General features: G+C 60.7%; 1 protein-coding gene across 1 annotated transcript; it reads right to left on the reverse strand.

The window, feature by feature from the left end:
- Positions 1-1,207: 1,207 nt before the first annotated feature.
- On the reverse strand, positions 1,208-10,587 carry B4GALT7 (beta-1,4-galactosyltransferase 7). The gene is made up of 6 exons (XM_021701768.2): positions 10,462-10,587; positions 6,587-6,949; positions 3,845-4,070; positions 2,800-2,883; positions 2,426-2,530; positions 1,208-2,050 (listed from the first exon to the last, which is right to left on the reverse strand). Exons 1-6 carry the CDS (start codon positions 10,509-10,511, stop codon positions 1,895-1,897), a joined length of 984 nt encoding a protein of 327 aa, XP_021557443.1. The 5' UTR covers positions 10,512-10,587; the 3' UTR covers positions 1,208-1,894.
- Positions 10,588-10,894: the final 307 nt, after the last annotated feature.

Here is a 10,894-nt window from a genome sequence, read left to right on the forward strand (position 1 = left end):
GGGGGGGGGGGGGGGGGGGGGGGGGGGGGGGGGGGGGGGTAGGGGGCCTCCCCCAGCCAAGGCAGCTGGTCCTGCTTCATTCTACTCCTTCCATGCAGGTGGCAAGGAGGGAGCTCCCTATTCTTGTGGGTCTTGCTACGTGCTAGGTGAGTACCGAGCTGGGGGCTCTGATGGCATGTCCAGTCTCGCCAACTCCAGAAGTTGGCGTTCTGCCTCCATGTTATAGAAGTCCAAGATGATGCAGCCAGGGTTGTCCAGAGACTGGCCCACAGGGAGCGAGCACTTCACTCCCCTCTCCTGGGTCTCAAGTTGACCAAGTCCCTCCTGCCCTTGCACCGTCATCGCCCTGTGCTCGCCCCTCACCAGGCTGAGTGAAGCTGAACTGCTGAAAGAGGTCACTTTAGGATAACAAGGACCCTCTGTTAGACATCTGAATAGTTACATTGTACTCACACTGCGCTCAGGTGATGCAGTGCACAACCCCCACAACGGTACACGGCGGCCCTGAGATCATCCTCAGAGGGGTAGTCTTTTTGGAGCACAGCTGTTGAATCCACCCTCCTGAACTCTGGGACTTCACTCCCTTCTTCTGGCATTTCAGGTGTCCTGTTTATTGCTAAACAAACCAATCTTCCCTGGTCCCAAGACTCTCCTGACTTCTGGCCCAAATCTTTGGCAGTCAGATGCCTTGAAGGAGTGATCTACCTTGCAGAGCCCCTCACCTCCCACTCTCATTGGCCCCAGGCTTCCTTGCAGGTAATTCCTCCAAGGTCACTCCCCAATTCCATGGTCTCCCATGGCTCCCCTCCTTTGCTTCTCCTGGACATCGTGTGATCAGTGCTAAACTGCCCTCATGCTGTGGGAACAACCCAGGATTCTCCTGCTTCTCGTCTTCTTCCTCCCACCTCAGAAATGTGGTCTTCCCACCTCCAAGCTACGACCAGGTCCTTGCCGGCACCTTCTGCCTACCTTGAGTCCGGGCCTGTGGATCTACGTCTGTCCATCCCAGTGTGGTAGGATGAAGCCCCCCCCCACCCCAGAGTTGGAGCCCATCAGAGCCCAGGGGGACCAGACTGCCCAGAAGGGCAGCGAAGCCTGGAGGGCTGTAGGAGGTGGCAGGAACCTTGCCCTTCGTCCGGCTTCTCTCCCACCTGACCTTCCCCTGGCTTTGGCGTCCCCAGCCCTGTCCCAACCCCTTGCCAGCTCATCACTAAGGGAGATGCCATCTTTTGCCCCATCTCCCTCCGCTTGGTCACAGGTGACAAACTGGTGGTCCACAACACGTTTTGTCTGGCCCACCACCCTTTTCTGAAGTTTCAATTAGTTGCTAGCGTTTAAAAAGTACCCGATTTCACGTAAGAATCCAGAATTCTAGTTTCTTTTGAAAAAATCAGAAGATCTGGCAACACGGGGCCCACATTCCTGCACAGTTGACACCCAGCGGGAGCTGGCCTCCGCAGGTTCCCTTCCTGTGGGACTTGCATGCCGGTTTCTGCAGTTCCAACCTTCTGGATCACCTGGCCACCGATGTCCGCCGCCTGGCTTCTGCCCGAGGCGGTCCAGGGGAAGGAACCAAAAGCCCTCAGGTCTAAGTGCACCAAGGCGGGCAGGACAGGGCAAGTAGGAAGGGGGTGGGCAGTCCCAGGTGAGAGCCGCGTTCCAGCCTCTCTCCATCGCTGTTCATTGCTAGCAGCGTCCCGGGCGCCCAAGGGTGTCCTGTCCCAGCTCCAGCCTGCCCCGGGGGGGGCCGGGCTGCTGCAAGCAGGTGGCTTGCTAGCCGCTGCTTTGGGCCCCTCCACATCCTACTGGAGTCGGGCCCCGGTCCTGAGGCTTTGTCCTGAGCCTGAGGAGCTGTGTGGCCTGTGGGCACGGGCTTCCTTACTGACCCGCTGGCTCAGCCAAATGTGCACCAGGGGGTGGCGGCCTTGTCACAGTCCAACAGGATGTTGAGGACAGTGCAGGGGGCCCCGCCCACCGACAGGGCGGTGCGGGAATCCACGCGGTACTTCACGGTGCTCAGGCCGCCCTCCCGGTCTACCTTGAACTGCTCCTGGGAAGGGAAGGGGGAGAGGGCATGTACTCAGGGCTGTGTGGCTGTCCCCAGCAGCACCGCGACAGTAAGCAGGAGAGCTGATGCGCCGATATGGCAGCGTGCGGGATGGTGGTCCCTGTGTCACAGGTCTGCCTGGGAGTTGGCACCTACAGCGGAGCCCCTCCCCTGCTCCCCACCTGCCCAGGCCCTGAGGTCTCAGCTGGCCCATGGCACCCAGGTGCTCATGGCAGCCCCCAGAGTGGGGACTGCGCTGGGCCAAGCAGGGGAGGACAGGGCCATCTGGGCCCAAGGAGAGCTTGGTGGTAAGGCTTGGCCCTGTTGCTTTCCCCACGTCACCACCTATGCGTCCCCAATCAGGGGACCAGTCAGCACCTGTTTTTGAGCGGCGATGCGCTTCTGGTCCCTCTTCCGCCAGGCTGGGTCATGCAGGTGGCGAAATGTCTTGTACCCAGTTGTGATTCCCGAGGGGCGGAAAAGCTAAGAAGGCCAAAGGAAGGTGGGTCAGGCCGCCCTCCCGGAGCTCTGGCCCTCATCGCTAGTCTTCCGGGGTACCCCCGCCTGCCACGGGCCACAGGCCACAGGCAGGGGCCTGCACTGCCACTTGGCAGGAGAAAGGGGTGCTCATCAGGGGCAGGGCAGGGGTGGCCATCTCCAAGCCCCAGGAACCTCATCTGAGCCAGAGAAGGGAACCTCAGGGCAGCCACAATGGCTGAGGAGGCGGGGAGTCCTTGGGGGGGGGGCATTACCTGCAGCCCGGCCCCTTTGATGCGGCGGTAGAACTCGTCGTCTTCGCGGCCCCAGCCCCAGAAGCGGTTGGACATCCCGTTGCACTAACACAGAGACAGGGAGTGTCACTTGCCCCATCCTCCCAGGGGTGCTCCCTGGTCTCCTACCACTTGGGAGTCGGCCAAGGCCCTCTGCTCCTCCACCCCCCCCCCCCCCCCCCTGTGGAGGTTTGAATGGACACCCAGGTCCCGCTGCCGAGCACCGCGGCCCAGTCCCTCTGCCTGTTCTAATGGGGCCCTGAACTCGTGTGAGATGACTGGTTTCTTAAAAAAGTCTGGCTGGCGGGAGAGCACCTCTCCGGGGAGCTGGTGATGGGCAGAAGTGCCGGCTCGTGCTTGACTTCTGCCTGCCCCATGCCCCCGCTTCTCCCCGGGACGCTCTGCCCTGGTCTCTCCCTGGGGGGACGGGGACAGCTGGGCTCTGCCGCAGCACCTTTGTCTGTCACCCGACCTGGAGCTTCATTTACATAAAGCTGGCTTCAGCCACAGCCTGAAGAGAGGTGCAGCAGACGGAGGTCTGAGCCACTTGGTCCTCCCCGCCCCTCCACCTCCAGCCAAGCGCCTGACTCCGGGACGGGCCCCTGACTCAAGTCAGGCCAATCAAGAGGCAGCAAGGCACAGTTCTGGGACTCCTGTCTGGGTTGCTGGGGAAGGTACTTCATCTTCCACTGAACCTGGGCCTAGGTGGACGGGGGGCACAGCTCCAAGCACCCCGCACCTCGAATGTCTGAAAATAAATCCACTCTGCCGAGAAAGCCGAGCTGAGAGATGGCGGGGGAGATGGTGTCGGGGGACCCTTCTCTGAGAGGCTGGGCCAGCCGCACCTGAAGCCAGACCCTCCCCCCGCCCAGACCGGTCCAGTCTGAGAGCCAAGGAACCGGCCCCCCTCCCACCCCCCGTGTTCTGTTCTGAAGCCAGCTGGTACCGGGGCTCCCTAACCGAGTCTCCCACGTGGCTGTCTGCTCCCGGGCTCCCGCAGGCGGGCGCCCCTGGCTCTGGGCCTCACCAGCTGGTAGTGCTGCTTGGAGAGCAGCAGGATGCCGCCCACGTAGGTCTTGTAGTGGTAGAGCGGGTGGAGCTCCGGGGAGGCCACGTGGAAGGGCCCGGCCTCGGGGAATCCGTAGTCCAGCTCCTCATTGAGGGGCAGCAGGTCCACGTCGTGCATGGCGATGTAGTCCGTGCTGTTGCTGGTCTCCAGGAAGCCCACGTTGATGAGGGCCGCGCGGTTGAACCTGCGCAGGGGGGTGGCTGAGGCTGAGCAGGCGGGCGCGGGGGGGCTTACTCTCCCCCCGACAGTGAGCAGGAGCCTGTCCTCCACAGCACCCGGCCTGGCGCCCCACGCCGCCTTCCCTGGGGGGGCTGCCCCCCCCCCCCCCCCCCGGGCTCAGCTCACACAGATCTACCGAGCCCCCACCATGTGCCGGAAACCGCCCGGATCACTGTAGTGCCCACACTGAGAAATCAAAGCCCTGCCTTCTGGGAGCTGACATGCTTACAAGGGAGAAAAATAAGTATGTGCCCAGCCAGACCCTGGTGAGCCCTGCGGAGGAAAGAACAGCAGGGCGAGGAGGGGGGAGCCCGCTGGGGGGCGGGGCGGTGTTCTTTCAGACAGGGGGGATGGGGGGACAGGGTAACAGAGTGGCAGGGGAGGGGAGTGGAGGGGATGGGGCTCCGAGCAGAGGTGAAAGCAACCGCCAAGGCCTGAGGCAGGAGCAGAGGGACTGAGGAGGGCTTAAGGGATGCGGTTGAGGGGGGGGCCCTGGCAGGTTGGGGCTGTGACTCGCAGGAAGACTCAAGAGCCACCGCAGGGCTCAGAGCAGGGGCAGGATGTGCTGTGACTTGGTGTGTAATGGGGTCACAGCAGTTGAGGTGTTGGGAAAAGACGGGAGGATCGGGGCGGGAGCAGGCAGTCGGGTTGGGAGGCTCCTACACTCATTTAGGCAGGAGACAGTTGTGATTTAGCTCAGGGGGGCGGTGAGAAGGGGGCAAGTTCTAGATGTATTCTGAGGGTCGGGATGCACCCCGTGAGGGAAAGAGAGGGGTTGACAATGATTCTGAGACTTTCCAGCCTGAGCAAGCAGAAGCGAGGAGGGGGCAGCTCCTGAAATGGGGAGGGGGGGGCAGGTGGGAAATCAGAAATGCTGTTTTGATCATGTTAAGCCTGGGCTGCCCGACACCCCCAGAAGGAGGGTGACGCAGGTGGTTGCACGAGTGGTCTGGCGGTCAGGAGAATATGGGGGGGTGGTCAGCAGGGTACGGGCAGGGTTTAGCACCATGAGACCGACCAAAAACCCCCAGGGAGTCACTGGAGCCAGAAAAGAGGACGCTGAGGCGCTGAGCCCTAAGAGCACCACGTTGAGAGGTCAGGGAGGGGAGGCTTTGGGGCACGGTGGTGGGCTCATGGGGGCTCACTGGGGCTTACTGGTGGTATTGGCGAGAGCTGCCTCCGTGTCATGACAGGGGTAAACGTCAGAGCGGAGCAGGTTCCAGAGAGCGTGAGGGGAGAGAGGGAGGTTTTGCTACAAAGGGGAGAAGAGAAATGGTGATGGGAGGTCACGGGGTCTTGTCTTCTTTAGATGGGCGCTATCTCAGTGGGCGTGCTGCTGCGAGTGCCCGTTGGTGCGGGCGAGAAAGGAGCCGTGGCTGGAGCCACGTCCTTGAGCAGCACAGAGAGAAGGGGATCAGGGCCCGAGCAGAGGGGCTGGGACAGGGCATTCCTGGCACAGCGGGCGCCTGGGCCCCCGCTGGTGGGCACCGGGGCGGGCTCTCTTCCAGCTGGTTCTGTTTCCTCACACAGGAAGCAAAGTCATCAGCCGAGGCTGAGGAGGAGGAAAGGGGGCAGAGCTGCATCAGGGAGCCGAGAGGCAGCAGGCCAGAGGAGCACGGGGCTCCAGGCAGGCCCTTCACTGCCAGGAAGACCAGCCACCTCTCCAGCCACATCCTGCGGCCCATGGGCCGAGGGACTGATGCTACTGATGGGACTGTGGAATCCAAGCTGGGGGAAGACACAGTGAGGACCAGGAGGGGTGGGCTGTGAAAACTGGGGCAACTGTGGCCTAAAGGGCCGGGTGGGGCCCCAGAGCCTTTGGACCTGTCTTCCAGCGGAGTGAGCAGCTTCGAAGCTGTGGTCTTGACCCGCCCTTCCCCGAATACCCACAGCCAATCCACTAGAAAGCTCCTCCCCACCACATCTCCCACAGAGCCAAGACACCCTCACCTCTGACCACCCAGCACCCCCCTGGTGTCCAAGTAAAAGCTATTCTTCATACAGGAGCTGTGGTCATCTTTGCAAAATGGGTATTGGGGCACCTGGGAGGGGGGGCGCAGGTGGTTAAGTGTCCGACTCTTGGTTTCGGCTCAGGTGGTGGTCTCAGGGTGGTAAGATCGAGCCCCACGTCAGGCTCTGCGCTCAGCGGGGAGTCTGCTTGGGATTCTCTCTCTCCCTCTGCCCCTCCCACCTGCTCACTCTTTCTGTCTCTCAAATAAATAAACAAATCTTTTTTAAAAAAGATAGATCAGGACCTTCCTTAGCCCCAAATTCTCCCCTCAAATTCCCGTCACACCAGCGAGAAGGGTCTTCTGCTCCCCACCGCCCAGCCACCGCCACTGCTCCCCAGGGATTGGGGGGGCTTTCACAGGCCAGAGACCCCCCCTGGCATGGGACTCCTGTGGGAAAAGGAGGAGCCCGAGGGGCCGGGGCAAGGTGAGGCCCTGGAGAGGGGCTGCTGAATCAGGAGGCTGCCCCTACCTGAAGTGGTCCACCTGGTTGAGCACGTAGATGTGGTGCTGGATCTTCTTCCTGCTCAGGAAGCGGTGCATGTGGGGCACAAAGACCAGGAGCTCCTCAAAGCGCTCACGGAAGGGCACCAGCACGGCCAGGCGGTGGGGGCCCCAGGATGAGTCTTCTTCCCAGTGCTCAGGAGGTGGCTCGGGGGGGCAGGACCGGGGTGGGCCCGGGGTCTCCTGCCCTTGTCCCCGGGCTGCCCGGGCCACATCACCGGAGCAGCTGAGCTGCAGCCAGAGCAGGGAGAGGAAGCCCAGTAAGAGACAGGCAACGAAGAGGTGGAAGACGGAGCACTTCCGGGGGAGGCCGCCGGGGAGCAACCTGGACCTGGGACAAGAGCAGGGACAGGGTCAGGAGGGCGGGTGGCGCAGGGGGCCCTCTGACAGGCCCCTCCTCTGGCTTCCCCCGAAGTTGGGTACAAGGACCGGTCTGCCCCAAGCGCCTGGGAGTTAGTGCAGAAGCCAACACTTGAATGCTTTTGTTCATGCTGCTACCTCGCATCAGAATCCTGCTCGCTGCTCTGGGCCCAGCCTCTGTCACGCCACCTCCAGGAAGCCCTCCGTCCCCGGGGCAGAACTGCCCCAGTTCCTTCACACCCCCTTACTTTGTGTGAGTGAGTCCAGGTCAGACCAAGAGCTGCTGGAGGACAGGGATGAGACTCCTTGTGCCTTGTACCTGCCCCTTCCCAGGACAATGGCTGGAGGTCCAAAGCCCGAGCTGACGGCAGGAGTCCTGCCTTAGAGATCCCATCCACTGCCTTCCAACGCCGCTCCCCTGTCAGTTCACCCCCAGATGAAACCTTGGCTTCATCCTGCTTCTCACACCAGAAAGGCCCCTAAGGCAGGGGCCGGTGCCAATATCCATCCAGGGAAGAGACTTGAGTTGACTCTGGGAAGATCGGATCTGCCCCCAAAACAACACAAGGCCCAAATGGCCAGTGGCAGTTCACTGAACGAGTCTCAAAGCTTCAGTCCAAGGGGCAGCCCACGCGACAAGAGATGAGAGACGGAAGAGGGAAAGGAAGATGCAGGCCGGGAATGGAACCCAGGCTGGGTTTAGAAGCGGCCAGTGCCCCTGAATGGCCTGGACACTGAGGGAGTGCTCGGAGAGGCTGCTCTCTAGGTTAGGAAGGTGGGATTCACCTGATCCCTTTGCTGAGGATAGCAAAGGAGCTGAGCAACCTAAGAAAAAGCAAGCTTCCTCGATCTACTCCCCCTGCAATAATCTGCAAAACACTTGGCTTTATTGCCTTTAGGAGTCACCAGTTAGCTGGCAGGCAGCACAAATTCGACCTGAGTTGCTCCCTACCACTCACCCAGGGCACACGTGGGGTAACCCAGAGCTTCGCCACTCACCATAGTCCTTCCTGCTCCAGCCCTCACACAGTCCGCCGTGCCCTTCCTTATTTTATCTGCCTGGAAACCCGCTGCTGATCCTCTGGGGCCAACCTCCCATGTCATGGCCAGCACGGTCCCTCTCCCTCAACTCCAACGCCAGGGCCCACAGGGCCCTCCCAACATGCGCACAAACTGATAGAGCACTCCCTCCATGGCCTCTGGGCCTTCCCTCCTCGGAGCTCTTAGCGATCTGTAATCACGTGTGTCTCTGTAATCACTTGTGTCCCTGCTCGCTGTCTTCCCCCGCAGGTCATTAGTTTCTGCCTGCGGCCCCGGTTTAGACAGCAGAGGGCTTGCTAGGTGAGTCACAGGAAAGGTTCAAGCTGTCAAGGACATGCTTTAAGTCACACACCAGAGCCAGACCAGCTCCTGACTTTCTCTAGAGCACAACCTGGAAGCCAGCAGCCCTGCAGCCAGGTCCCACACACAGCAGAGAGGTGGCCAGGTAAAACAGGGCTTCTGACTTACCCCCCATTGTCCTGTGGTAGGGCTCTCCGCTGGGGAGGAGCGGAGCCCAATCCTGCCAATGGCTTGGGAAGGCTGGAACCTCTACAGATTCTCTCTCGCCCTCGGGGCTCTTTCTGGGGGTGGGATGTAGACCGGGGATACGGACATGAAGAAACATCCCACCTTTGGGAAAAGAAGCAGTGACCGTTATCTGGGGGTGTGGCATGGCTTGGGCACTCTGTGCAACTTCACAGGCTGTTCCTTCAGTCCAGCTTCCCTTTCCAGGATCACGTTCTCATAGGCAATCCTATCCTTTGGGCTCTAAGGGCCCAAATCGCTGAGCAACTGAATTCAGAACCAAATCTCAATTCCTCAGGACAAGTGGACACTGAGAGCTCCTGGCGCCACCTGGTGGCAAACTCCAGATCTGCAGGCCCAGCAGCTCCCAGGCGCGGGGGCACCCTGCTCTGAGGGGCAGACCAGAGGAGGTTTTTGTCTCCATCAGTCTGTGCCCAAGGCTAGAAAAGGCAGATTCAAATCAAGGCAGGCTGGCTCCAGAGCCAGCACTCTCGATTGCTACACTAGCCTGCATTGGTTGCATGGACCTTTGAACCCCCTGGGTCCAAAGCAGGAATTGACATGGGTAACTTTTTTTGGGAGCACAGGTATGTTCCAAAGGTTAATGGAAAGGGATCAGGAAATGGAACTTCTCCTCCATTACCTTTCCTCTCTTTCCTTACACAAATCTTAGTGATACAGGTTTGAATATCAGCTGCTCTGGTTAACAGCACTTCCCAACTGCAAAGGGACCTGTTAGACACGTCCTCTGTGCCAGGCACAGTGTCAAGAGCTTTACGGATGTGGTCTCTTTTAATCCTCATGCAGCACTGCAGAGTAGATATTATGATCCCTGTTTCAGAGATGGAAAAGCTGAGGTCAGAAAGATTAAGTGATCTGTTCTGGGTCACATGGCTATTAAAGAGGATTGCCGCCCAGGGCTGACTCCACTGTCCAGGCTTTCCTTCTCTTATATTCCTGTCTTCCGACTTCAACACCAAGTCGGAAAAATCCCCCAAACGAAAGAGTTGTGCCCATTATATTTCAGAATCTTTTGGCACCTGGCAAACTCAAGAGACATACAGGGAATGAGGTGTCATTCACTGGGTCTCCAGAGACCCGCTATCCGGTGTTCTGGGTGAGAAGAGTTTTGTGGGCACATCTTAAGAATGAAGTGTCGGTGTCCCCCCAAATCTAGACGGGCAAATGGCTCCCCTACCCTGATTCTGCTTTAGTGGAGAACATCACTAGCTAAGGTCTGGATCCAGCTCACACCTAACCCATGGAGCAGGTCCCACTCGAGTACAGCTGCACCGGAAATGAACCAGCATTACGTGTGCGGAGTGCCTAGTACGTGCCAGGCAGGGGCCTGCCAGGCACAGCATCCAGAGCTTCGATCTGGTCGGAAAAGCTTCTGGGCGGTCAGCAAAGGCTGGGGAAGCGTGAGAGAGGGTAGGGTCTGAGGCTACATGGACGTGAAGGGGGGAAGCGGGAGACCAGAGACAAGGCAGAACGACCCTCTGGGGCCAGGGGCAGACAGAAAGACAGAGATCCAATGGGGAGAGGTCAATGGAGTCAGAGACCCGCACGAAGACAGACGCCAGTGGAGAAACACAGACACAAAGAGACCCACACGGAGCGACAGAGCCTCGCAAAGCGAGGGACAGAAATTCACAAGGGGAAGTCACCGGAGAAATACAGACCCGCGGAGGGACGGAGACCTGCGGAGCGACGGAGACCGCGAGACACAGAGACCCACACGGAGAGACGGCGACCCGGACCCAGAGAGAGAGACAGGGACCCACAAGGAGAACCACAGACCCTCAGGAAGCCCCGCAGACGGGGACGCGACGGCCTCGGGCTCCTAGATTCCGCGGGGCGGACCGGAGAGGATCGGCACCCGGGAGGACGGGGCCCGGACCGGCCGCCGCCGCTCACCTGCCATCCTCCCAGGGCAGCTGCGCCGCTTTTCTCCGGGAGGGGAACATCGTGGAGGGAGGTGGCGGCGCATGGGACTCGAGCTCCCAGCCCGGCCGGCCCGGCCTCCCGGGCCTACGCGGCGCCTCCGCCTCCCGCCCCGCCCCGCCCGCCCCGCCTACCGGTCCGCCGGGTCCGCCGTTCCAGCCGCGCCGTCCGCTCCTCCAAGCCACCGCGTTAAAGGTTCCGCGTGCGAGGAACGCCCGAGCGCTCCCACCGTGGGACCGCTCAACTGCCCTGCCGGGGACCCGCTTGTTCTCCCGAGAAACCGAGAGCCCGGAGGGGGCTTAAGTCACTGGACCGGTGCTGGACTTAGACTCCAAGCTTCCAAACCGGCGCTCTGGGATGACGATCCGCACCTTCCTCCTCTTCCCGGCCCCAGGTGGTGGTGCAT

The sequence above is a fragment of the Neomonachus schauinslandi genome, chromosome 7 (genome assembly GCF_002201575.2).
Source record: "Neomonachus schauinslandi chromosome 7, ASM220157v2, whole genome shotgun sequence".
NCBI lineage: Eukaryota > Metazoa > Chordata > Mammalia > Carnivora > Phocidae > Neomonachus > Neomonachus schauinslandi.

Bases quoted from the DNA above. Each gene is read 5' to 3' on its own strand.
- B4GALT7 (XM_021701768.2), bottom strand. From the start codon at position 10,511: ATGTTCCCCTCCCGGAGAAAAGCGGCGCAGCTGCCCTGGGAGGATGGC. The intron at 6,950-10,461 runs GTGAGCGGCGGC...CTCTTGTCCCAG, and splicing joins CTGCCCTGGGAGGATGGCAG to GTCCAGGTTGCTCCCCGGCG. The intron at 4,071-6,586 runs GTAGGGGCAGCC...CCCCCTGCGCAG, and splicing joins AACCAGGTGGACCACTTCAG to GTTCAACCGCGCGGCCCTCA.